The 27476-nt window shown below is 57.2% G+C and overlaps 1 protein-coding gene across 3 annotated transcripts in view; it reads left to right on the forward strand.

Annotated features, from left to right (window-relative positions):
* CPLX1 (complexin 1) overlaps positions 1 to 24653 on the forward strand; it is a 38776-nt gene extending 14123 nt beyond the window's left edge. For all 3 annotated transcript variants that reach the window (XM_057547054.1, XM_057547052.1, XM_057547053.1), the window contains exons 3-4: positions 15427 to 15602; positions 22874 to 24653. In XM_057547054.1, the coding sequence (XP_057403037.1) occupies positions 15427 to 15602; positions 22874 to 23071 (374 nt within the window). In that variant the 3' untranslated portion in view covers positions 23072 to 24653. The remainder of the gene's footprint in view (positions 1 to 15426; positions 15603 to 22873) is intronic.
* The last annotated feature ends 2823 nt before the right edge of the window (positions 24654 to 27476 follow it).

The following is a 27476-nucleotide window of genomic DNA, read 5'->3' on the forward strand; positions in this document are numbered from 1 at the left end:
TTGTCCTTGTGGAATTATACTTTTACATTTCCTTGCTCCAGTTTTAGTGGGGTTGTGGAAAGCGGTGTAGATAAGCACGTGCGTTCGATCCAGCATGTTTAACTAGAACACGGTACCGTCAGTTGTTAGACCTCCTGGAATTAGGACATGGAGCACAGGGTTAGCTGGAGTGAGCCCGCTGGGTGTTGGGAAGACCAGTGCAGGCAGACCCCAGAGATATTGCGGGTTTGGTTGCAGACCACCGCAATAAAGAATATCACAATGAAGTGAGTTGTGTGAATTTTTTGGTCTCCCAGTACAAATAAAATATGTGTTTACGCTACAGTGTAGTCTGTTAAGTGTGCAATAGCATTATGTCTAAAAAAACAGTGTACGTATCTTTTTTTTTTTAACTTTTTGGGGTCTATTTATTTATTTATTTATTTTTATGGCTGTGTTGGGTCTTCGTTTCTGTGCAAGGGCTTTCTCTAGTTGCGGCAAGCGGGGGCCACTCTTCATCGCGGTGCGCGGGCCTCTCACTATCGCGGCCTCTCTTGTTGCAGAGCACAGGCTCCAGACGCGCAGGCTCAGTAGTTGTGGCTCACGGGCCCAGCTGCTCCGCGGCATGTGGGATCTTCCTGGACCTGGGATCGAACCCGTGTCCCCTGCATTGGCAGGCGGATTCTTAGTCACTGCTCCAGCAGGGAAGTCCTTATCCCCTCTTTTTTGGATTTCCTTCCCATTTAGGTCACCGAAGAGCACTGAGTAGAGTTCCCTGAGCTATACAGTAGGTCCTCATTAGTTATCTATTTTATACATGGTACCAATAGCACGCGATATCTTTGTTGACATGAATACAATATGGCAGAAGGATGTGCACGGCTAATCTTCTGCCACACGTTTCCAAACTGCCCTCTAAGTAGATCTCGCTAAAATATGCCACGGCCAGGCTCCACCACGCAGATCACACACATGCTCCCCAACATGGGGTTTTGTCAAACTATTGCTGATTGGATGGATAAAGTTGATCTCATTTTTAATTACATTTTGGGGATAACAGTGTGATTTAACATCTTTCATTCACTCAGCAAAATTTTTGAATACCCAGTATTTGCCATTATTTATGATTTATACATTTTAGGTGAATTTTCTGTTATTTACCATTCCATGTTTGTCATTTGCCATTTAACTCTGATGTTCTAGATGTTTTCACCATACGTATTTATATAGTCAGCTCTGTCAGTGCTTCCTCGTCATGGTTTGTGTTTTCCCACTTCTTTGCATGCCTGGAAAATTTTCCCTGGATGCCACACATTGTGACTTAGTTCACCCTGTCACTGCTGGATATTTTTGTTTTCCTAAATATACTCACTTTGTTCAGTATGCGATCAGGTTATTTAGAGACAGTTTGATTCTTTCCTGTCTTGTTTTTAAGCTTTGTTAGGTGGGATCAGAGCCATGTTTAGTCTGAGGATAACTTTCCCCACAGCCGAGGTTGTCCCTTCTTCTTATTCTCAGGGGTGTCTGCTGATCTGTGGCTTTTTCTGCTCTTCCTCTTGGGAGCATTCTCGTAAAAGGCAGAGACGTTGGACTGGGTAGAAAATCAAGACCCAACTTTATGAGGCCTATAAGAAACCCACGTGAAATATAAAGACACAAATAAGGGAAAAGCAAAAAGATGGAAAAGAGAAGCCATGTTAATATTAATCAAAAGAAGCCTAGAGGGGCCACACCAATGTCAGACAGAGTAGATTTCAGAGCAAAGACTGTGACCAAGGGTGAAGACGGCCCTGTCCTAGTGAAAAAGGAGCCAGTTAATCAAGAGGACACCACAGTCCCGACCATTTCTACAAGTAATAACTGAGCTTCAAGACATGTGAGCAAAAACCGGTAGAACTTAGAAGAGAAACAGACAACCTGCAGGTTCGGGCGGTGACGCTCAGAAGGGTGCACAGACCCGAGCAAACTGCCAGCTGACCTGGCCGGCTGCTTCTACAGGCGCTTCAGGTGGCAGCTCACAGGGCACTTACCAGGATGGACCTTACTCTTGGCCACAAAACCAGTCTCGATAAACGTAAAAGATTCCAGTCATTCAGAATGTGTTCTCTGTCCACACTGGGATGAAACAAGAAGTACATAACAGAGAGATACCTGGGAACTCCCCCCAGGTATTTGGAAACTGAACAGCACACTTCTAAACAACCCGTGGGGCCAAGAAGGGATCAAGAGGGAAATTAGAAATTACTGTAAACTGAATGGAAATTTAAAAAAGGTAATTTGTGGGATTCAGGAAAGTCATGTTTAGAGGGAAATTTTTATCACTAAACACCTCAATAGAACTGAAGAAAAGTCTCAAATGATTAACTTCAACTTCTTTTTTAAAAAATATTTATTTATTTATATTTTATTTGGCTGCGTCGGGTCTTAGTTGTGGCATGTGGGATCTAGTTCCCCAACCAAGGATTGAACCCAGGCCCCCTGCACTAGGAGTGCGGAGTCCCAGCCACTGGACCACCAGGAAAGTCCCTTAACTTCAACTTCTGACATCTGAAACTAGGAAAAGAAAATCAAATGAAACCCAAAATAAGTAGAAGAAAGGAAATAAAGATCAAAATAGAAATTAATGAAATGGGGGGTGGGGATGAAAAAAGTTAGTTAAGAAGATTAATAAAATTGGACTTGTATCCAGAATATATAAAGAACAATTACCATTCAATAATAAGATCAACAACCCAATCAAGAAATGGGCAGAAGGGGCTTCCCTAGTGGTGCAGTGGTTAAGAATCCACCTGCCAATGCAGGGGACATGGGTTCGAGCCCTGGTCCGGGAAGATCCCACATGCCACGGAGCAACTAAGCCCATGCACCACAACTACTGAGCCTGTGCTCTAGAGCCCTCGAGCCACAACTACTAAAGCCTGCGCGCCTAGGGCGCGTGCTCCGCAACAAGAGAAAACATCGCAATGAGGAGCCCATGCACCACAACGAAGGGTAGCCCCCGCTCGCCGCAACTAGGGGAAGCCCACACGCAGCAACGAAGACCCAACACAGCCAATAAGTAAATAAATAAATAAAACAAATCTATTAAATATATATATATATATCATGCACATGACTTAAAAAAAAAAAAAGAAAGAAAGAAATGGGCAGAGGCTCAAGGAGGTGGACTATAGCTCTCAGCTCAAATTGGGAGATCGAGGTGGCAGGTCACAACGAGAATATGACCTAGATGGGATGGGAGGGGATGAGAAGGGCACTGCATCCTCTGGGGTCCTCCTCCCCAAACCCATCACCCAGTCTAATCAAGAGAAAAACATCAGACAAATCCTAATTGAGAGACATACAAAATTCCCAAAAAGCACTCCTTAAAGCTGGCCAGGTCATCAAAAACAAGGAAAGTTTGAGAAATTGTCGCAGCCCAGAGGTGCCTAAGGAGATGTGATGACTGACGTATATGGTCCCTGGATGGGATCCTAGAACAGAGAGGGAACCTCAGGCAGACACTATGGAAATCAGTTAATAATAACGTTATTGACGTGGGCTCCTCGATTGTGACAGTTGCGCTACTCTAATGTTACGTGTTTGCGGGGCACGGGGGAACTCTCTGTACTGTCTTTCTTCATAATTTTTCTGTAAATCTAAGATTGTTCCAAAATAAAAAGTGCATTTTTGAAAGTGTGCAAACGATTTGAAAAGGGATTCCATCAAAAAAGATATAAAAATAGCTACTAAGCACATAAAAGATGCTTCACATCCCTGTTCAGGAGAGAAATGCGGCGGCTGCTTCACACTCCCCCACGGTGGTTAGAACTTCAGGGACAGTTAGGCGCACGTGTTGGCGGGAACGCGGGGAAATGGGAGCCCCCGTACACGCTGGTGGGAGTTTAAAATGGTACAGCTACTTTGGAAAACAGTTTGCCATACGACTCCGTGTCCGCTCGTGGGTATCCCCCCGCGACAAATGAAGCAGGCACGCACACAAAGACTTGTCCGTGCGGCTTTATCCACAAAGACCAAACTGGAAGCTCCCCAGTGTCCGTTACCGGTGACTGGACACACCCTCGGTGCTCAGCCTCGCAGCCCTAAAGGGAAGGAGCGGTGGGCACTTAGCAAAGCATCACCTCGGGGAGCAGCCGGCCCCTTCCCACGCTGGCCGCCTGTGCTGTGACTGTGTTTATATAAGATTCTGGGGAGTGACCTGGGGGCACAGAGAGGAGACCAGAGGTCGTCTGCACGTGGTTTGGTGGGAGGAATTACACGGGGCCACCAGGAGCTTCGGGAGGACGGACGTGTCAGGTATCCTGACTGTGGTGATGGCTCCTTGGATGTACGTGTTTGTCTAATTGCGTGATTTATAGTATGGCCGCTACGCCTCCATTAAGCTGCTTTAAGATGGGCTGTGTTACCGAGGACGCCTGCCGTTGGGATGGTCAAGTGTGTGGACCACGGCGCCTGAGGCGGGTTCCAGGCAGGCCGGGGACAACGAGAGCTTCAGCCCTGCCCTCGTGCCTGCGGGGCGGCCCGTCAGCTCAGCACCCTCCACCGGAGAGGACGGGAGAGGCCGTGCCGGGACCCTGGGCGGGGGCTGGGAACAGGCGCACGGCCCCTGCCGCACCAGGCGGGCTGGGGGCCCGACAGCGTCGGCACGTAACTGCTTTCTGATCGGGCCACCTTTGCCTCCCTAAAACGAACCTTTTCTGTAGAATTCTGTAAGAAATGCCAACCTTCAGTCCCATCTCTGGCTTAGCATTTGGCACTGCTGTTTCCGTGGGAGCCTGGCCCACCCCAGCCGAGTTTTGGCATCGTTCTTGTGCTGATTTCACAGAAATAGCCAGGAGGATTTCCTTCTTTTCCTCCCTTCCAAGAACATTCTAAACATCGTAGGAATTATCTGTTTCTTGACTGTTTGAAAGAATGCATCTGTGAATTCTTAGACACAGTTCTGAGTTTTTGACAACATTTTTTAGAAAATCTACTTCACACAGGTTTTCAAGTGTATGGATAGAGTGTAAAGGTGTTATTTGATCACTCTAACGTCTAATGTCTAATGCAGCTGATTCTCCCGCATTTTTTCCTGAATTCGCGTATCTTTGTGCCCTTTTCCCGTCCCCTCGACCCGAGCAGCCTGCCTGTCCACGTCCGCGGTGTTTGAAGCTCCGCCTCCTTAGGGCGGTGCCCTTGCTGTAGGCTGAGCTCGCCCTCCCCCCGCCCCCCGCCCCCAGGCCGGAGCCCAGGTGTGAGGCCCTACGGCCCCAGGGGTTTGCGCGCTGGCTGCCCCGAAGATCTCATTAGATCTTGCATCGCATCGAACTCAAGCTCCCAGAAATGCAGTGACTGTAGTTTCACCCGTGTTTTCTAACGCATAAGAGAAACTTCACGTCTGTAGGGTTGGGAGGAGGGCTCTTGTTCCCAGTTTTCCCTGTTTCTCGTGCTGTCTGCTTTCCTGACACCATCAGACACTCGGTCTCATTCCTACTTTGAAAACATGTTAAGGTTGTCTCTGCAGCCTGACATTTTTTTGTGAGACATGGTATTATAAATCGATTTAAATTTTCTCTTTTCTTATTGTGATAAAACGTACATGACATAAAACTTGCCGTTTTAGCTATTTTTTGGGGAGTGGGGCTGCATTGGGTCTTTGTTGCTGTGCACAGGCTTTCTCTAGTTGCGGTGAGCAGGGGCGACTCTTTGTTGCCATGCGCGGGCTTCTCATTGCCGTGGCTTCTCTTGTTGTGGAGCACAGGCTCTAGGTGCGCGGGCTCAGTAGTTGTGGCTCACGGGCTCTAGAGCGCAGGCTCAGTAGTTGTGGCGCACGGGCCTAGTTGCTCCGCGGCATGTGGGATCTTCCCAGACCAGGGCTCGAACCCGTGTCCCCTGCACTGGCAGGCGGGTTCTTAACCACTGCACCACCAGGGAAGTCCCTTAACTATTCTTAAGTGTACAGTTCAGTGGCATTAAGTACTTTCACGTTGCTGTGCAGCCATCAACATCCGTTTCCAGAACTTTTCAATCTTCCCAAACTGAGACTCTGTCCCCATGAAGCACTGACTCCCCCACCCCTGGCTCCCACCATCTACTTTCTGTCTCTTTGATTTTGCCTACTTTAGGGACCTCGTGTAAGTGGAATCGTACAGTATTTGTTCTTTTGTATCTGGCTTGTTTCATTTAGCATGATATATATATTTTTTAATAGCTACTTTATTTATTTATTTATTTATTTATTTAGCTGTGTTGGGTCTTTGTTTCGTGCGAGGGCTTTCTCTAGTTGCGGCGAGCGGGGGCCACTCTTCCTCGCGGTGCGCGGGCCTCTCGCTATCGCGGCCCCTCCCGTTGCGGGGCACAGGCTCCAGATGCGCAGGCTCAGCAGTTGTGGCTCACAGGCCCAGTTGCTCCGTGGCATGTGGGATCTTCCCAGACCAGGGCTCGAACCCGTGTTCCCTGCATTAGCAGGCAGATTCTCAACCGCTGCGCCACCAGGGAAGCCCCTAGCATGATATTTTTAAAGTTCACCTGCATTGTAGCACGTGTCAGAATTGCATTCCTTTTAAAGGCTGCATAGTATTCCATTGTATGGCCGGGCCACACTTTGTTTATCCGTCATCTGTCGGCGGGCGTTTGGGTTGTTTCCACCTTTGGGTTACTGTGAGGCTGCTGTTGTGAGCACGGGGCACGTGCATCTGCTTTCGATTCTCTCAGTGTTCCTGCTTTCGGTTCTTTTGAGCTTATACCCAAAAGTGGATTTGCTGGATCCCATGGTAATTCTATATTTAATTTTTTGAGGAACCTCCATACTGCTTTCCACGCAGCTGCACCATTTTAAGTTCCCACCAGCAGTGCACAGGCCTCCGGTTTCTCCACATCCTGGCCGACACTTGTTCCCTGGGTTGGTTTTGGTTTGTCTGTGTTTTAAATAATGACCATCATAATGACTGTGAGGTGAACCTCTTCATGGTGTGGACGGACATTTCATTGCTCTTTGTGAACATTCCATGAGTCTGAAAAAAACACAGGCTTTTTTTTTAGGATCTAGGTTTGGCATGAACCTGGTTTGTAACCTGCCAATCTGTTTTCTGTCTTTAGATAATCATAAAAACGTACCCAGCGTTTTTTTTCCTCCTTGTCTGCACTCGGCCCTCGGAGCGTGTGGCGGAGCCTCCCGCACGCGGCCGCCTGGGGCTCCCTGACATGGGGGCATCGTGGCCGCGTGGCCCTGGGCCCGAGAGGTCAGCTCGTCTCCAGCCATTTGCAGGGGCCGCAACCGAAACAAACAGGCCAAGTCAGCGGCCTCAGCAGGGGCTCCTCCAGGGACGGGTGTAGTTTATTGGGATGGATGTAGGGAGGGGCCGGCGGGCTGGATGGGTGAGTGGATTCTGAATGCGCTTGAGCGTGATTGCGGCCCAACCCACTGGGAGCACGGCCCCGCCCACACTGTGGGGGCACTTCCTGGGCTCCCCGCAAGAGACATGGCCGCATTTAAAACCTCTCCAGGGCTTCTCCGGTGGCGCAGTGGTTAAGAATCCACCTGCCAGTGCAGGGCACACGGGTTCGAGCCCTGGTCTGGGAAGATCCCACATGCCGCGGAGCAACTAAGCCCGTGCGCCACAACTACTGAGCCTGCGCTCTAGAGCCCGCACGCGGCAACTGCTGAAGCCCGTGCACCTAGAGCCCATGCTCTGCAACAAGAGAAGCCACTGCAAAGAGAAGCCTGCACACCGCAACAAAGAATAGCCCCCAATTGCTGCAACTAGAGAAACCCCGCACGCAGCAATGAAGACCCAACGCAGCTAAAAATAAATAAATAAAATGAATTTTTTTTAAAATTAAAAAAAAAAAATCTCCAGTCAGTGACCTTCTCACTGTTACTCTCCAGGTGTTTCCGGGACCCACAGCAGGGATGCCATTTCCCATCCGTAAGGCACCTGGATCAGATCTCCTCTGACATTTATTCTGCCACGTGAACCCTAACTTTATCTAAACCCCCAAAAAAGAAAAAAGAATTGTTGGAGTTTCCATTGGAAGCGTAACCCAGGTTGCGTACAATCATGTATTAACTCTGGAGGAACTGGAATCCTCATGACACTGAGCCAGCCCATCAGGAACCTCAGGAGTCTGTGCAAAGCCGTCACATTTAAGGAGGTGATATTTTCTACATGCACGTGCCATAGGTCTCTTTGTTAAACGTATTCCTATTTTCTACATTTATAATCATTGTAAATGGACCATTGTTTCCATTTATGTTTCTAGCTTGTTACTGATAGTATGAGGCAAATTTTAAAAATTAATATTTATCTATAAATATTGCACTTAGTCATTCTGCCACATTCCATCATTGGTTCTGGTTGGTTTTCACTGGAGTGTCATGAGTTTTTTAGGTATATGATCATGTCACCGGCAAAAGAGGTGGGTGCGGAGAGAGAGAGGATTTGATATCTCCTTTTATAGTATAATACCCCTTAATTTTTCTCCTTATGAAATTCAGTAGACCCTCCAAAACAATTTTTTAAAGGTAACAATGAAGTTCCTAAACTTTCTCTTTTTCTTCTTCAAAATTAAAGGCTATAATTTTTCCTCCAAAAACAGTTTTAGCCATGGATCCTAAGTTTAGACAGAAAGTGCTTATTTTTCTTTGCTTTCTAGAGTTTTTACAATTTCAGTTTTTATTTCCCCTTCAACTTAAGGGTTAATTAGGGACATGTTTCTAAAACTCAAACTTGTAAAGTTATGGGTTTGGTCATCTTTTCATTATTTGTGATTTGACCGGGTGATGACTGGGGAAGATGGCCTGTATAACATCTCTCATTGCTCGTTTGTTAGGGTTTTAGATCAGTTTGGCTGTGATGTGATTGACGCCGGGTGAGCACTGCCTGGGTAAAGTGCGTTTCCCTGGGTTCTGACTGTTGGCACGGCCCCTTGGCAACCCGCAGCCCCCCACCTGCCCTGGGCCCCAGGCAACCCTGACGTGTTTGCGGTCACCATACACTGATTTGCACTTCTGTTTACATTAAGTGAAATCATAGAATTTGTGCCTGGCTTTTTTCACTCAGCGTAAAGGTTTTGAGATTCTTCTACACTGCCGAGAGCATCAGTGCCCTCGGGTGGACAGACCAGCCTTCGTGTGTCCGTTCACCTCCTGACGGGCATTGAGGGGCCTCTCTTTTGGGCTCTTACAGATTGGGCTGCACAGGCCGTTCCCACTGCGTCTCCATGCCTCTGGGTAGATGCCGAGGAGTGGGATTGCGGTGGAGGTGCACGTTTAATTATAGGAAACCGTCAAACTGTCGTCCCAAGCGGCTACACCCCCGCCGTCCGTCCGGCCGCGGGCGAGGGTCCTGGGTCCTCCCCGGCTTCCCAGCACGTGCTGTGCTTGGTCTTTCTTATCGCAGACACTCGTGTGGGCGCCTGGTGGTCTTGCTTTGTGAGTTCAGTTTGCACCCTCATGACCGAGCGTGTTGATCAGCTTTCTGTAAGAGGAGACACGTCTTTTCAGGTTCTTACTTGCCATCTGTATCTCTTCTCTGGTAAAATGTCTGTTCAGATCTTCTGTTTTTAAAATCAGGTGGTTTGTGTTCTTGTCCTTGAGTTGTAAGAGTTCGTTATGTATTCTGGATATCAGAGTTTATCAGACGTATGGTCTGCAAATATATTCTCACAGTCTTGCCTTTTTTTTTTTTAACAGTGTCTTTTGAAGAACAAAAGTTTTTTGTTGATGAAGTCCAATTTATCAGTTTTTCTTTTAAGGCTCATGCTTTTTGTCACCTATGTAAGGAATCTTTGCCTAGGTCAAGGTCACAAAGATTTTTCTTTTATGCTTTCTTCTAGAAGTTTTATAATTTTAGCTTTTCCATTAGGTCTATTACTGAGCTTTGTATAAGGTGTGAGGTTAAGGAAGACATTTTTGAGTTTGTTTGTGCGTTTGCGTAGGAATATCTCATTGTTTTAGTGCCGCTTGTGAAAAGACTATCCTTTCTTCACTGAACAATCTTTGCAACTTTGTCAAAAACTCACTTGACCATATATGGGTGGGTCTATTTCTGGACTGTCTATTCCATTCCCTGGGTCCACATGTCAATTCTCCTGTCAGTACCATACTGTCTGGATTATAGTAGACCTTGGAAGCAAGCAGGGTAAGTCCTCTAAAGTTGTTCTCCTTTTGCAAAATTATTTTGTCTATTCTAGGTCTTTTGCCATTTCCATATAAACTTTAGAATCAGCTGGTAAATTTGTTCAAAAAAGCCTATTTGCATTTTGTTTGGGATTGCACTGAATCCATAGATCAGTCTCGGGAAAACTGATCTCATAGCAATGTGGAGCCCATGAACATGGTGAATCTCTCTATTCGTTTAGGTCGTTTCAAATTTCTCTCAACAATTCTATAGTCTTAGGTAAAACAGGCTTGCACATCTATTAACAATATAGTCATAGATTTTTATGTTTTTGTCAGCATTGCTAATGGAATTGTTTTTATTACTTTTCTTTTTAATAAATTTATTTAGTTATTTATTTATTTTTGGCTGCGTTGGGTCTTCGCTGCTATGCGCGGGCCCCCTCTAGTTGTGGCAAGCGGGGACCACTCATTGCGGTCGCCTCTCCCGCTGCAAAGCACGGGCTCCAGGCACGTGGGCCTCAGCAGTTGTGGCTCTCAGGCTCCAGAGCATAGTTGTGGCGCACAGGCCCCGCCACTCCACGGCTTGTGGGATCCTCCCAGACCAGGGATCGAACCCACATCCCCTGCATTGGCAGGCAGACTCTCAACCACTGTGCCACCAGCGAAGCCCTGGAATTGTTTTTAAATTTCATCTTCCAATTGTTAGCTGCTAATATATAACAATCCATTTGTTTGTTGTCTATTAATCTCGTGACCTTGCTAGATTCACTTATTTGTTCTAGTAGTGGTTTTATAGATTCCTTCGACTTTTCTGCACAGATGATATGTTGTTTGTTAACAAAGACAGTTTTACTTCTTCCTTTTCAATCTTCATGCCTTCTGTTTCTTTTCTTGTCTCAGTGCAATGGCCAGACTCTCCAGTACAAGGGGATTGGGAGCATCCTTTGCTCGTTACTGAGTTGAGGAAAGTGTTAAGTATTTCACCACAGACTATGATGTTAGCTGAAGGGTTTGCTAAGGTTTTGTTTGTGGCTGAGTACATAATACATAGCTGTTAAATGTTTAAAACTCATTATTTGCCAAATATTCACTGAGCACCTACTATGTGCCAGGCACTGTTGCAGGTGTTGGGAGGACAGCCATGCGCTGGTCAGGGTCCCTGCTCTCAAGGCGCTTACCTTCTGTTGGCAGAGACTGACACAAAGAAGCCAGCAAGCATATAGTGTCACTTCAGGTAACGAGACGGGCTATGTAGGACCATAAAGCTGGGTGATGGGACGGCGGGTGGTGAGGGCTGTTTTTCTTTGCCCACTTTATTTAGGGTTCATATTCAGATTGATAATCAATAAAAATTTGTGGCGTTACGTGAGAGTCTAGTTTCATGCTTCCCACAAAGGGCTCAATCACCCCAGGGAAATATGGCTCTCTTCTCCAGGGTTCTGAGGCCCCTCCTGTCACTGGCCACGTGTCCGAGCCCCGTGTCTGTGTGTCTGCAGGCAGTCTGTCCACTCAGTCACTCTGCCTCCCTCCCCTGCAGAACTGCACGCTGTGTCCCACGCATGGCAGCCCCTGGCGGGTTCACCTCCTCTGCGTCTCCCTGCGGTGTCTCCTGACCAGGGGCCTTCGCATTTCTTTATGCAACACTCTTCACTTGCCAATTGTCACAGAATTTCCTTTCTAGCTCTTGAGAGTCTGAGTGCGAATGCACAGATCTGTGACTCAGTTTGTGGAGAACAGACATTACATTACGGAGTCTCCCCATCCATAAACATGACAAGTATCTTTCTTTACTTAGGTGTTTTTTAGTTTTTCATTAAATTTCATAATTTTTCCCATAGTTTTATTTCAAGTTTAAAAGGTATTTTTCTCTTTTAAAAAATTGACTTTAGTCTAAATGCAACATGGTACCCTGGATTGGATCCTGGAACAGAAAAAGGACATTAGTGGAAAAAGTGGTGACATCTGAATACAGCCTGCGGTTTGGCTGACAGCACAGTGTAGGTTATTTTCGCTTTGATGAACGTACCAGGGTTAACACGGGGTGATGGTGGCCACTGGCGTTCAGGAGCCCTTGGACTACCTGCGTGACTCTTCTGTAAACCTAAAATTATTTCAAAATGAAGTTTTAGAGATAAGCTTTAATTTACGTACTGTTTAAATGGACATCGTTTCCATCACGTATGAGGTAGCGTAAACGGATGCAGCCAAGGTGGTGAATGCTGAGAAGGGTTTTGATCACAGGGGCCACCAGTGCGCACAAGGAGTCCCAGGAAAACCTGTCTAGAAAGACCCTGGGTTGGGAGCAAGTAGGAGGCGGTTCGGGAATTCAGCGCCAGGAAGAACGGCAGGTGCAAAGGCCCGAAGGTAGGGACGTCGCAGCCCCTCACTCCAAGTCGCCGCCCGCCCCGCCTCCCGCACCGCGGGCCTGCAGAGAAATCTGAGCACCTTCATCTCCTACAGGGTCGGGGTGGGTATTACGTCAGGGAGGGAGGAGGACCGGGGGGCCGTGGACGGAGGGACCGGGCAGAGCTGCGGCAGGCAGAGGCCAGGGCAGGCCCGGGCCAGCCCCTGTCCACCGTCCACAGGCCGGGGTGCAGGCAGACCCCGTCTCCTCCTGTGCGGGCACCCCGTGGACGCTGTTCTAGAAAGCTCTCTCTAGCTGTTGGGTTTCTGCGTAACCCGCACCTCGCACCCAAGTGTGGGACCTGCTCCAGCGTTAGAAAGGTGCCGCCACCTCCTCCCGCACTGAGGTCGTCCCCGGGGCTTTGTCTGACTGTCAAGGAGGGCTGGGACCCCCGCCCCCGCCCCGGCGCTCCCCTCCCCGCTAGTCACCGGCAAGCTGAGGCTGCGAGAAGGGCCAGGGCAGGGGGGGGTCAGCCCCTGTGCCCACACCCCTACGTGGCCGGCGCGGCCGGCTGCGGGACCCCCGCCTGGGATTCGGGAGGCTTGGGCTGCGGCTGGCGGTCCAGCCTTGGGCACCGTGTGGGGACGGTGCGGGGGGCCGCATGGGGAGGCGGGGTCGGGTGAAGGGCGGGGGCCGCGGGGGAGGGCCCGCAGCGTCCGTGCCGATTTTGGTGCCGGGCATCCAAACCGCGGTAGAGTGAGCATTGGTGCCCCGCCCCGGCCGTGGAGAGACCATCCGGCCTCCAGCGTCCCCTCCGCGTGCTGGGGTAGCTCCCCCCGGGCCCTCTCTGCCTCCTGGGGGCCAGCGCAGCGCTCCGGTGGGGGCAGGGCCAGGCCCCTGGTCCGGGGTGGGGCTCCTGGTGTGCAGAGCTCAGCACACAGCGGGGACTCAGTGAACGCCTGTTGGATCACTAGGCCCAGAGCCCACACAGCTCTTGGAGGAGCAGGTCTGGGGACCCAGACCACCCAGGCAGGGAGGCCCCTCCAGCCCCCACCCCAGCCTCCACCCACTTTCCCTCTTGGGACAGAGATGTAGACGAGACTGGTTCACCCACCTCTGCCTTAAGATGCCAGGACTTTCCGGGGGGAGAAAGAGCTATCGGTCACTCTCACTTTAGCGTGAACGAGCTCGTTCAAGGGGGGAGATTTGCGTGAAAGCTGCCCGCCGAAGCTGTGGGGGGCCCCCCCGGCCAGGGAGGCTGGGAAGGTTGCAGCTGCTAACGGACTGGGGCTCGCTCCTGCTTCCCCCACCGCCTGCCGGGGACGGCAGCCCCAGGGGCGGGGAGATGCCAGCCCCTCGTCCAGGGAGCGATGAGACAGTGTATCAGCAGCCCTGCTCATGACCAGTTTCCTTGAGCCACTGGCTTGAAATCTCCTTTGCAGAATTCTGCAGATGTGGGTGGAAACTGACACGAGGCTCTTGGTTTTCTGTTAGCGTCTGTATCTGCGCTGTCGGCCGAGCCCCGTCCAGGCGGGCTCCCCGTCCCTACAGCCTGTGGTGGCAACTACCCTGCGACCCTGTAGTAGTTTCGGCAGCTAGGAAGGCCCACGTGGTGCAGGCATGGCCCGGCCCGACGGAGGTCCAGTTTTCAGCGCAGAGCACTCAACCAGAAGTTGCCGCCTTCCCACCAAATGGCTCCGTCTGCCCACACGGGGGGAGGGGTCACTCCCGAGGAACCGGCAGATGCAGCATCGGTGCAGGTGTCTGCAGGGCAGGGAGTCTCTCCAGGTTCCGCGCAGCACGGACCTGTGCAGCCTCAGAACAGAACAGGAGTCCCTGGAGCGCGGAGGACAGCGCAGTGGAGACTCCGAGAGAAGCGGGCAGGACAGAGCCGGGCCTCGAAGCCAGGGCGGGGAAGGGGGCACCCCTGGATATGGGTGTAGAAGGGTGGTGGTGTCAGCACCCACCCACCCACCTCGCGGCTTGTTCCCGAAGCGTGGACTCAACTAGCCTTGGGCCGCGCTTGGGAGGGACCATCACGGGATGAGAGGACAGAGGCAGGACCTGCAGAGACCGGTGGCTGGAGAGGCGGGGGACAGGACGGCGGGCACAGGGCAGCAACCCGGCCCAGGGTCCCCTCAGGAGCGTGGCTGGTTCCCAGGGGGTGTGCAGGGGTGACGGGGCGCTGGCTTCACGCCTGTCGGCCATGTGTGGGTGTGTGCGGGGCGCTTCTGGGGGACTGGCCGCAGGGGCTGAGATCGGCTGACCCACAGCGCTAACCACTTCGCTCCCCTCCCCACGATGCCCGTGCATCCGGGTGCAGCGGGGCTGGGGCCGCAGCGGGCCAGGACCACGCTCTGAGGCTGTAATTATGCATCTCTGTCCCGGGGGCCGAGCCGGAGAGAGCATCCCGGGGAGGTGTTTGTTGTCGCCTGTGAATCAGGAGCTCACGAGGAAAGTGGGGCTGGCGAGGCAGAGAAATTATGGCCTTGGTGCTGCCACATGCAGCTGCCAGCAGTTCTGGGCCAAGGCCGGTGCCCAGCCCTACACAGTGGCCGAGAGCCCGCCAGACGCCTGTCGCCTGTCCCCCGCGCCTCAGCCCACACAGCCGTGCGCTCAGCCATGCTGCCACCTCGAGAGGCTGAGCCTCTGCTGCATTCCGGGCCCAGAGCGGACACACACGCACACAGCCACCCACAGACACCGACGGACACACACACACACACACAGCCACCCACAGACACCGACGGACACACACACACACACACACACACACAGCCACCCACAGACGCCGACGGACACACACGCTCCACCCCCGGAGCTCACACAGACGCACCGCCGCACACACAGCCGCAGCACAGAGGCCTGCATGTGCAGTTGAGCCCCCCTTACAAGCACAGCCTGAGGCCGCTGCCCTGCTGCGTGGGGGAGCCGGGCGGGATGGGAGTGGGGCCGGGAGAGGGCGGGCCTGGCCTGACTCCCGCCTTCCTGCGCCCAGGGGCCACCAAGGACATGGGGAAGATGCTCGGGGGTGACGAGGAGAAGGACCCCGACGCCGCCAAGAGGGAGGAGGAGCGGCAGGAAGCGCTGCGGCAAGAGGAGGCGGAGCGCAAGGCCAAGTGCGCCAGGATGGAGGCGGAGCGCGAGGCCATGCGCCAGGGCATCCGTGACAAGGTGGGCGCGAGGACGAGGACGGCCCCTGCGCCGCGCGAACTGGGTGCTGCCAGACGAGGGCCTCCGGCTGCCCCTCCCTCCTTGCGGCTCTAGGACAGACCTTGGGGGCGGTCCAGTGGGAGGCGAACAGGCAGCTGAGGGCACCGCACCCCGGGGTCCACGTCTGCCTCACGGGCTCACCGGGACTGGGGCCCACTCTGGGGGGCCCCAAGTCCTTCCTGGCCCTGACGGCAGGGACCCGGTCCCATCCTCCCGGGCTCCTTAGACGGGGTCAACCGTAACCCAGCTCTTCCTGTTGCTGAGCCCCGGGACTGCCCCAAAGGACCCGGAGGGGAGGCCCGCCCGGAGGGGAGGGGCAGGGCAGTCAGGGGCTGGCCCACAGGCAGGCCCTGGGTGGGTGAGTCGTCATGGGGGGGGGAGGCACCTCACCACCCCTGGGTGGGCCTCAGACAGGGTGTTGGGGGAGCGGGTCTGTGAGCTGTGAGGTCTGGCTGGGGGCTGGCTGCAAGCTGGAGGCCACGACCTTTTCCAGAACCATCTGGGCGACCTTCCCCTCTGTGTGAGGGCAGTGAGAGCATCGTCCCAGGTGCGGAAACCGAGGCCCAGAGCAGGGGCGGGTGTATGAGGCTGAGTCGGCAGCTAGGCCACGGGTGGGCTGTTGCCCCAGGGGCATGTCCACTGCCCAGCCTCAGTTGCCCATCCAGCGCCTGGGTCAGAAGGGCTGGAGAGGCCGGGAGAGGGCAAGTGTGGGGCAGCAGCTCTGGCCTTGTCCGGGGTGGGCTGGGCTGGGCGCCAGGTGGAGGAGAGGAGCCCTCCCTAGGAGCCCAGGGCGTCCCTGAGCCACGTGGCCTCCCAAGGTCCACACCATCTCGGGGCTCGCCCGCCACCCTTGGCCCCGCGCAGGCCAGGCCCCTCCATCGAAGGTGCTCGATTCCAGTCACTGGGTCCTGGGGCCCAGGTGGGGAACTCAGTTTGGGGGATGCTGCTTCGCTTGCTTCTGTCCTGGCCCCTCACCCCGACACCCCGTCTCTGGGGCCGAGGGAAGCGCTCCCAGACATTGGGGATGAAATCTGTGGGTAGGGGGCCAGGTGGGGGGCAGTGGGGGCCTCCCGAGGGCATCTCCACAGTCCCCAGCCCTAGGGGGACCAGCCAAGATGCCCGGGCTTCGGGGTGGGACGGCTCAGGCCGCAGAACCCTCCCACCTACTTGGTGTCTCAGCACCTCAGCCTGACGCAGAAGCTGAGGCGGGGGCACAGGCGGGGCGCCTGCAGGTCTCTGAGGGGTCCCTCACATTGATGGGGGCGTGGGGGCCACTCACCCTGATGTCCCCCCACTGATCACTGGACACCTTTCCTGGGACCTGCAGAAAGTTCGAGTTGATTTTGCTGGGATGGCAGCTCGTGAGCTCCCCACCCCCAGGACCAGCCCTGCTGCTGTCCTGAGTTGAGGACTCGAGGCTTTTTGAGCTGTCTGCGGAAGAGCCAGGAAGTGCGCACCATGGATCAGACAGCAGAGACAGCCAGACCCCAGTCAGGCTGTGCTGGGGGACAGCAGCGTAGCCATCCGGAAATGGAGGACAGGGCTGGGGGGAGTCAGAGGATAGAGAGACAGAGACAGAGATACAGACAGAAACAGAGAGGCAGAGAGAAAGAGAGACAGAGACAGACTGAGAGCCGCCCAGGCAGAGTGTCTTCTGCGAGGGGAGTAACGGGGGTAGCCGCGAGGGAGGGACAGAGACTGAGCGATGCGGGGGGAAGGATGGGGAGGACCATCTGTCCGCTGTCCGTCTGTGTTCAGCCAGCCTGCCAGCCGTGGCTTTGCCCCAGGTGGACACCTAGTGGGGAACCCTGGGGGGTGAACTTATTTGTCCCAGCCCTCGAGCCCCCAAAACAGGTCACAATGTGTGGCCAGGTCGGAGCCCCCTGGGGGTGTGGCACTGTGGGCATGGCTTCCCCAGTCTCCCCCCTTCTGAGCCAGGTGCCCAGTGAGCCCCTGCCCCAAGCCTCGGGAACTATCCAGGGGCTCAGGTATGCATGTAGATTGGGGCCAAGGCTCAGCCAGGGTGTGGGTGGGGGCAGGCGCTGACAGTGTGGGTTTCTGTTCATTACACACTCCGCTCGTTTTGCCTTTAATAGCAAAGGCCCTTCTGTCCCTCCTCTCTCCAGACCCGCCAGTGGCCCCCATTTCTCCCAGGGCCCCAGCCCTACGTGTGCAGTGACCTCTTCCCCCCCCACCACCCCAACGGGGCTCCCACTGCCGCAGGGCCTTTGCGTGACTGCTTCTCTCTGGAGCTCCCTGAGGCTCCTCCCTCCCCGCCCCTCCCCCTCCTTTCCTGTTTTATTTTGCTCTGCACCTGCCTTCATCTGACACACTCATGCTTTTTACTCGTGTGCTGTTCATTGTCCTTCCCTCACGGGGAGGGCAGGAGCTTTGACTGCCTGCACTTGGCGCTTGGATGCTGAGCTAGCAGTGGGTGAATGAATGAATGAATGAGTGATGAGTGAATGAATGAATGAGAGAATGAGTGAGTGAATGAGTGTGTGAATGAATGAATGAGAGTGATGAGTGAATGAGTGAATGAATGAATGAGTGAGTGAGTGTGTGAATGAATGAGTGACTGAATGAGTGAATGAGTGTGTGAATGAATGAATGAGTGAATGAGTGAGTGATGAGTGAATGAGCGAGTGAATGAGTATGTGAATGAATGAATGAGTGAGTGAATGAGTGTGTGAATGAGTGAGTGAATGAGTGAGTGTGTGAATGAATGAATGAGTGAGTGATGAGTGAGTGAATAAGCACCAGCTCCAGGGTCCTCTTCTTCCTCAGAGACATCTAGTGGGACTTAAAGGTCACAGAGCGAGTCCCAGTGGAAGTGGGGATGTACCCCACCCTGAGGGCACCTGAGGCCCTGCAGCTCCATGTGAGGCCAGGGGGCAGGGTGACCCTCACCCACCCCCACCCGCCAGCCAGGGGCAGGCGATGGATCATGTGCTCCCCTGTCCTCAGGACCCCAGCTTCCGGGGCGGCCACATGGAAGGCTGCACCCCTTGGCAGAGCCCCAGGGCCCTCCAGCCTGTGCCCCGTGGGTCCCCTGGGCAGGGGTCCTGCTTCCCCAGACGAGCACCCCGCCATCTGGGACCCGCATTGGGTGGGTGAGCACCTTCGCTTCTGAACCGCCTCCATAGGCCCCAGGCTGCTCCTCACCCCCGCCAACCCCCAGACCCGCCATGGCTCCACCAGCCGCAGCGGCAGGCCTCACCCCACCGTGCCCGGGGCCTGCTTCGTGTGCACAGCCAGGGTCTGATCTGGCCCGCCCAGGGGGCGGGGTGGTGTCTGCTGAGTCCAGTGGCCAGGGCAGGGGTCAGAGCTGGCCCCCGCCCCACACACTGGCTGGGCACAGGTTTCCTCACCGGCCCTGCCAGAGCAGTTCTCCTGCTGTCGCGGGGTTAGGCGGGACTAGTGGGCCAGGGCCCGTTCCTGGAGGGCGGCCTGCAGGGACGGTGTGGGGTGCGTTGGGGAGCACACAGACGCCTGCCGGGGCCCCCCCGGCCACCACAGAGCTGAGTCCGCCGGGTGGGGGCCTTTCCTGGGTGACTGCAGAGCTAACCAAGGCGGTAGCCACTGGGCCAGGCCTGGGGGTGTGCAGGGAAGAGGGCGATGGTGAGCTGCCCCCACTCGTGGGTCAGAGGCGGCTCAGGACAGGTCTGCCGCATTCTGGACGCTGGAGCCCCAGGAGCCCCAGGAGCCCCAGGTCCCCCCAGAAGTGGACGGCGCTCAGAGTGGGAGGAGAGGCTTCCCTGGCGGTGCAGGGTGCAGGCCAGAGCACCCGCCTAGCCCCGGCTGTCCTGACTCTGAGGGGAGCTCAGCGCATGGCGCCCCTGCCCACCGACCCCTCCCCCTCCCCACGCCCCCAGGCCCTGCCCCCGCGAAGTCCGCCGGACACCCGTGTCCTCAGAGCCCTTCTCCACCCGGCATGCTCAGGCAACCCCCTACTGCCCTCCTGCTCCCCACAGGTGGGAACCCTGGCCTTCAGGAGTGGCTCCCCCAGTGGCCCTCGCTGGCCCCGGGGCTGCAGACCCACTTCTTCCGGCCCTCTCCTGCTGCCGTGTCTCCCCACCACCCCCAGACCTCATAGCTGCTCAGAGGAGAGGGTGCCGAGCTGCGTGGCACGGGATCCCATCGAGCTGCGCCGTACAGGGCCCCATCGGGTCGGGGGGGTCCATCAGATGGGGGCCGAGGGGCCAGGCCGGGGTCACGCGTCGTCTGGGCGCCCAGCTCCCCAGGCGATCTCGTCTGCATTCGGGACTTACCATCTCACGCGCCGGCTGGCGCTGCGCGGGTCCAGGTGGGAGGGGAGGCTGGCCCACCTGCGTCATTTGCATACGCTCTTCCTGATTTGCATACCCACCTTCTGGTTTGCGCACGCACTGCCAGGTTTGGTGCTTCCAGCTGCCCACGTTCCGCAGCCTCGAGCCACAACCACCCTCAAGCCAGCGCCGAGCTGGTGGGTCCGAGTCGATCCGGCCCCCACACCCGAGGTTTGTGCTGAGAATAACAGGTGTGGGCACATACGGATTCTCACCGGTAACGAGCACCGCATTGCCCAGGGTGCTGGCCGCCCTGGGCTCCCTCCCGGCCACAGGGCGTGCGGCGGGGCCCTGCCAGCTCAGTGGTTGAGGAGGATGGGGGGTGTCCAAACCGGCTCTCAGCCAGACCACATCAGAGCCAGGCTCTGGGAGGGACCCCAGAGAGTAAGGTGGCCCTCAGGTTTGCCCAGAGTGGCGTTAGCCTCGGAATGATCTTGAGCCTCAGGGGAGCGACTGGGTTGAGGCCTGGAGTCTCCTTCCTGGACCCTAGAGGGGAGGACCCTGACACAGGTCCCTTCCCAACCCCGAGTCAGGGAGGTCCCTCTGCTTGACCATATACCGCATGTTCCCGCCCTTACGTGTGTGCCGTTGTCACCCGCCCGTTCCGCCAGCGCCGTGTGTTTCCCTGAGCATGTGCACCTTTGCTGTGAGTGTGTGTGGGCTTCGGCCACCACAGCCCCCCATGGTGAGGGGGTCGCGGCAGGTGTGGTGACCCTGGAGGAGGGCCATGCTCCTAGGGCCAGTCCACCCGAGTGGCTGCAGTCTGGTCGGCTTGTCGCACTCTCTGCCCTGAGCTGACCTGACGGTGCTCAGTGGGGAGGCCCTCTGGGCAGCGTGCCGCTGCTCAGAATATACTCCGGTGCCCTACGCCCCCCACCCCGCATGGAGACCCTTTCCCCGCTCCTGACTCTTGTTCACGGTGCAGGGGGGCCTTCAGGCTGCCTAGGGCCCCTGCTGAAGAAGGGTAGGCAAACCCTCCTCCCTCCCTCCTCAGTGGCTGAGGGGACCCCGGCTGCGCTCTGGTCACCGGTGGGTCAAGAGCATGGCTTCCCTCTCTCAGACTCTGCTGAACGTGGGCCTTGCCCCCCCCCCATGCCTGAAGCCATCCGCAGCCTTGAGGGAGGAGGTGGGTGCCGAGGTTTCCCTCAGTAAGCTGGGGAGTAGGACACAGCCAGCCCCCAACCCCCAAGTCTGGAAACAGAGGGAAGGGTCTTCTTGGAGGGCCAGGGTGCCCTTCCCCTCCACACCCCCCCACACACACCTGCCACGAGCACCAGAAGCAGAGCCCACCGCTTCCTTCAGGAGGGGCTGGTGAGGAGAGATGACCGGGCATGGGGGATCCTCCCCAGGGCCAGCAATCCTGCGCTGTGTGCTTCCCAGGAGGATTCTGCAGCCTGTCAGTAATTGATAATCGACCATCGCTGACACCCACGTGCTCCCCAGTGCTTCCTCTTTACCCTTATCAATGCTTCTGCGCCCAGACATTCCCTAATGTGTAAGCCAGGACCTCAGACCTGGCCAAGGGGCACCCCTCTCCCCAGCCTGGGCAGGTCCTGAGCTCTGCCCACCAGATGGGCGACCTGCCCTGCAACACACCAGGCCAGCTTGGTCCCACCTGGTTCCCACCAGCCCTAAGGCAGGAGGTGTTTCCCGTGTCTCATGGCCGCATGACCGCAGGCTCACATGCCATCAGGGCTCTGTTCATCCGGGAGGGCTGGTGAGGGTGCTGATGGGCCTGGCGGAGGTGGGGGTTCGTCTCCTAGAAATTTATTTCCTCGGTTCTGGAGGCTAGAAGTCCAAAATCAAGATATCAGCAGGGCTGTGCTCCCTCTGAAACGTGAGGGGGAGAATTCTTCTCTCTTCTAGTTTCTGGGGGCTTCCGGCAATGCTTGTGTCCTTGGCTTGTGACAACGTCGTTCCGAACCCTTTCTCCGTTTTCATCTTCTACTCTGTGTATCCTTTTCTTTCTCTTACAGGGAAACTCTCTTTGGATTTAGGGCCCAGGAAGAGCTCATCTCTATTCTTACCTTAATTATATCTGCAAAGACCCTGTTTCCAAATAAGGTCACATTCTGAGGTTCCAGGTGACATGAATTTTGGGGGGACACCATTCAATCCACTGCTGAGGGGAGATTTGGGAGAGGGCTCAGGGCAGAGACACACGCAGGAAACCAGAATTGGGGGCGCTCAGCAGTGCCCAGGGGTGTTGCTGAGGGCACACCTAGATGGGGTTCCAGGACATCCACCTGGAAGTGACCGCCGGACACGGAGCATGCAGAGTGACCCTCCAGGGACTGGGGTCTTGGTGGCATCCGGGGATACTTGGCCAGGCAGGAGGGTGTGGCCACGTGTCGCCGGACCTAGGATCTGGGCTGCGTGGGGCCCGCCAGCCACAGAACACCGGCTTCTCCACCGCTGTGGGCAGGCGTTCCGCCCCGGCTCCCTCCGCTCTGGGACCACAGCCCAAGGCGGCCTGAGGACTGCGCCCACTTCCCCGGAAGGCGGGACCGCAGGAGGGCGGGGTCACGGCCTCAGCGCCCCGCCCCCACGGAGAAACGCGACTTTCGTCCTCCCCCCCCCCACCCCGCTCCCTCTCCCGCAGTTCCACCCTCAGCGGGGTCCCCCGTCCAGGCTCCCGGCGTCGCCCCCGCCTTCTCCGAGGGGGGTCTCCCCGCCCCTCCAGGCAGCCTTCGGGGTGGGGACCGCTCCTGCCGGGGGTCTTGGTGGTCGTCCTCTCCCGCACACGCCTTTCTCAGCCGCAGGTGCTGCCTCCAGAGGCCCCTCGGCCGATCCCGCAAACGCAGGGTGGGTCTAGCCCGCCCGGGTCCCGAGAGCGCCCCTCCCGGGGCTGGGACCCGAGTCCGGGACCTGCCCGTCTGACCCCGCCCGCCCTGTCCCCCGCAGTACGGCATCAAGAAGAAGGAGGAGCGCGAGGCCGAGGCCCAGGCCGCCATGGAGGCCAACTCGGAGGGCAGCCTGACGCGGCCCAAGAAGGCCATCCCGCCGGGCTGCGGGGACGAGCCGGAGGAGGAGGAGGAGAGCATCCTGGACACGGTCATCAAGTACCTGCCCGGGCCGCTGCAGGACATATTCAAGAAGTAACGCCCCTGGAGCTGGACAGGAGCCCGGAGCCCCGCCCCCTCGCCCACCCCCGTCCTGCCCTCCGCGGAGGCCCCTGAAGGGATGTCGGGAGCAGCGTGCAGCCCCCCAACGCCAATATAAGCCATAGCCCTAGGTCTGTCCGCGCCTGGCCCCCTCAAGCCTTGGGAGCCTCCGCCCGCCTCTCACCCCATCCCCGCGCCGCCATCGCCACCGCCTCCGAGGGAGGGGCGCACGGCCCCCGCGGTCCGGGCTGCAGGCCCCGGGGACTAGCCTCCGGGCTCCTCCGGCAGCGGGTGGATTGGACCTACCCCAGAGCCTGGGAAGCCCCTTCTCGCTCCTCCCTTCACCGCCCACCCAGCAGGGCCCATGGCCAGGGACACCAAAAGGGCCGGCCCTGCGTCGTGGGCGCCTGTCGGGCCCACCCTCGGGAGCACAGCCATAGTAGGGGGAGCGGTCGTGAGGCCGGGGTGGGGGCTGGCGCCTGGGGCTCAACCCCCCGGGGTCAGCCTGGACCCCAAGTCCTACCCCGCACCGACGCCCGGGTTGCTGAATCTGCCGTCCACCGCTCTCCATCTGCACCCCTTCCCTTCCTCGTCCACCTGTGTTTGTCCTCCCGCTCCCTCCTCGGCCCCCTCCTCGGGAAGGCTTTGCTTCTTAGGACTGCTGGGGCCTGTTCTCTTCTCCAGGAAGGGAGAGAAAGCGATAGGCTTAGGGGGACACGCTCAGACCCCCGTCCCTCACACACCCCTGTCGCTCAAGCTCTTCGGCGTCCGTGAGCCCAGCTGAGCCCGGCCCACTCCCCTCCCTGGTTGGCACCTCCCGTCCCCTCCGAGGCTGCTCGGGGGACGCCCTGCCCTCACCCTCCGAACACCCACACCTTCACCCAGAACCGGGGAGGAGGCCCAGAGCCCTGTGGGCCGAGCGCTGTGCACAGGCAGGAGGGCGTGGCGCGGAAGGCCGCCCCCGCGCCCTGCAGGCCCCCGAGGGTGTCGTCCCAGCCGCAGAGCCCGCCCGGTTGGACGGAAACGACCGCGGGCCTCCCAGCGTCCCCGTGGCCTCTGCCCTTGTGTAATTTGCATCACAATATGTCGAATCTCAGGTAAATGAGGTCTTTTGTATTTGAGGAGTTTTATCTCGACAGAAAGCCCATCACCTCGGTCCCTGGGGCCCTTTCTGTCCACATCAAAAGTTCATCGTGTCCAGTGTTGCGGGTCAGGGGCGCGGCCCTCCCCAGCTCCTTAGAGAAGCCATAACGACTAGACTGCAATACCGACCCCTGGCGCCCACCCCCACCATCCCCCGCCGTCCGCGCTGCGCCCCGACACCTCCCGGTTCCTCGTCTTTTTTAAATGCCTGTTTTCACACTTTAAAAAGCCAGCTCTGAGCAGACAGGGCGTCGTCTCGTAGAAACCCCGCATCCCGTCCCCAGCGCGTGGGGCGCCCGAGCAGCCGAGCTTAGTGTAGACCGTGGATGTCCTCTGTCCGTCTGTCCCGGCGCCTGCGCTTCCTCCTGCATGTCGGGGGCCGCTGCGTGTGTTCTCTCTGGATGGAATCACAGCCAATAAACACCACAGTGATTTAATGCGTGCGGCCATTCCCTCCGGAGCCCTGATTTCCCTGGGAGGCGATGCTGGTGGAGGGTGCAGCCGGGGTCATGGCGGGAGGGCCAGAGCCCGCCGGGATGCACACCCTTTGGGCCCTGTCGGATGACCCCCACTAGCCCCCGCACCCGGCCAGATGGGAACACCTTCCCCTTTCGCTGGGGCCGCTGCAGGGGCTCCCCGCCTCCCTTTCTCCCTAAGGTAGTCCTGGCCAGAGTCATCTCCCCCTGAAATGCAGCCCGGCCCCTTCCTCAGCGCCCCCTCCCCCCAAGTCTCCCATCTGCGGCACAGGCCCCACCCCAGGCCTGTCCTGCCCCACAGCTATACCGGGCCCTGGGGCCCAGGTCCCACTGTGCTGGCCACACCTTGGGCCCAGCGGGGAGCTGAGGCTCAGCCCTGGGGGTCCTGCCTGTTGTCTGTCTGGTGGTGGCCATCCCTCCTCCCTGTGCCCTCAGGGAGGCCTCTGTGTCCCACGCCTGCCTGTCGAGGCTGAGGCCTGACGAGGTGCCCGTGGGACCTGCTGGCTCTGAAGCCTGGCCCGGGGTACCCTGACCCCACCCCGAGATGCCACGGCCACTTGTGTCCCCAGAAAGGCCTTGTTTGACCTCCATTTCTGGGGGCCTCTCTCCAGGAAAGTGGTATTTGTGACCTTCCTCACAGTGCTGGCTGAGAACGCACGGGAGCCTTCCAGCAGAACCTGCCCAGTCTCAGCAAACAGAAAGGACACACTTGTCCCCCTCCCCACCCCCATTCCTCTTCCCCTCCCCACCGAGCTGTGCCCAGAATACTGCCCTGGACCCATTGCCCCTTTGCCTCTGCCTCAGAACTTGGACAGAAGCCTTTGTAGCCAATTCTGGCTTTGGGATCTGCGAGCCACCGCCCCCAGCGTAGCTGCTCTTAGGAGGGCACCCCAAACAGCCCCCATCATCAGTCTCCACCCCCCCCCCTCACCCCCAGCCTGGCCTGGACTCATCTGAGTCTTGAGCAAGGAGCCAGGTGTGCCGGCGACCTGGATCGCCTTCCCTTGGGACCCCAGCCAGCCCTTCCTCAGTGCCTGGTGGGGCAGACCCCTTGGGTGCCCGGTCCCAGGACTCCAGGGAGAGGCACTCGTTCACGGCAGGCTTGCCGAGCCCCCATGCTGTGCAGAGCTCTGTTCTAGGCACCGGGGGTAATTGAGGTCCCTTCCTCCTGGGACTGATTGTTCCAGTGGCCAGATGATAAACACATAATAAGTCAGGTGGTGGTTTCTTCCGTGTAGGAAATGGAGCAGGATAAGGGGGCAGAGAGGATGGTAGGGTAGCTATTTCACCTCCGAGGAGGTGACATGTGCAGACAGGCCCCAACGAAGAAAGGAGGGAGCCCCGTGGGCCTCGGGAGGGAGAGCATTCCAGGCAGAGCCCTGAGGCAGGAGCCAGCTGAGCATTTCACAGTGGCACGGGGACTCCGCCTGCCGTGCCCTTGCCCCTGGGCTTGCTTGAGGACCACACTGCCTCTTCACAGAGCCTCCTTCCTTTCAGAACAGTTAACTCTATTTTGACAAAGCAGAGCACGCTTTGATACTTGGCCCCCCAGAGACGTCCTCCGCTGCGCGGGCAGGCGAGGCCTCGCCCTGGTCCCTGCGGGCAGCCAGCCCGGGGCAGCGCTCTGCTAGGATTTGTCGTCTCTCCTCTCAGGCGCCCTGCACCCGCCCAGCTGTACGCGTCACCAGCCACTTAACCATCAAGGCTGTCGGACACATTTTTAAAGATGCGGCAATAAAGGACCATTTTGTCTAGTTGTGCTAATCCGCAGCTAGACAATCCTGCCGTCTACAATCGCAGCCAGCGGGGCTCGGTGAACCCTGGGTCTGGGCCACGTGTCCACACAATTGAGAACCTGCTCCACTCCTGCCTCAGCCGGTTCCCGTAAGGTCCGAAAGGAGGGGTAGCGTCTCGGGTGAAGGGTGGGTCTCTTGGAGCCGGGCTCGCGCTCGGGCCGAGGGGCGGGGTTGAGGGGGTCGAACTGGGGAGCTTGGCTTGGACAGGACTGGGGCGGGGGTGGGAGACAGGCTGGGGGGCGGGACCTGGGGCGGGATCGGAGACGGGATTGGGGGGGCGGGCTGGGCTGGGACTGGAGGCGGGATTTGGGGGGGAGCTCAAGCCTGGGGGCTCGGCTGGGGGCGGGATCGGAGGCGGGATGCGGGAAGCCAGGATGAGGGGCCGAGCTGGGGGCGGGACTGGGGATGGGCTCGGGCTGCTGCAATGCCTGCCAGTGTCGGTCAACATCTGCGTGGCCCGGAGGATAGAAGGGCCTCAAGGCAGGACCCAGCGCAGTGCCACTAGACCTGGGTGCTAAGTCGAGGTGTCTGGGCCACGCGCGGACCCCTGGCGTCCCCCGCCCCGCCCCCGCCCTGGACGGCCTGAGCCAATCAGCGCGTGCCGGATCAGGCCGCTGCGATTGGCTCCGAGAGGGTCACGTGGCAGAGCCTGTTTAATCGGAGCCCGGGAGACGCCAAAGAAGGAGGGGTGGCTCGCGGCAGGTTTGGGACTGTCCTCGGCCTCGATACCGGAGTGTCCTCCCCGTTGCCCACCCCCGCGCGTCTTCCGAGCCCTCCCCGGGCCAGGCTGAGCTGCGGCAAAAAGAGGACCGCCTGGTGGGGGGCAGCGAGGTCCAGGCGGGGCACTGACCCAGTGCTTAGGAGGCCCAGCGCTGGAGAGGAGACGCGCCCAGCCTGGTGCGCACAGCGTGTCCTGGGACGGACAGCAGAGGGTCTCCACCCTCGCCCGGGGAGCTGAAGCCAGCTTCCGGTGGGGTCATCCCTCCCG

This window comes from Balaenoptera acutorostrata, chromosome 5, assembly GCF_949987535.1.
Source record: "Balaenoptera acutorostrata chromosome 5, mBalAcu1.1, whole genome shotgun sequence".
Taxonomy (NCBI): Eukaryota; Metazoa; Chordata; class Mammalia; order Artiodactyla; family Balaenopteridae; genus Balaenoptera; species Balaenoptera acutorostrata.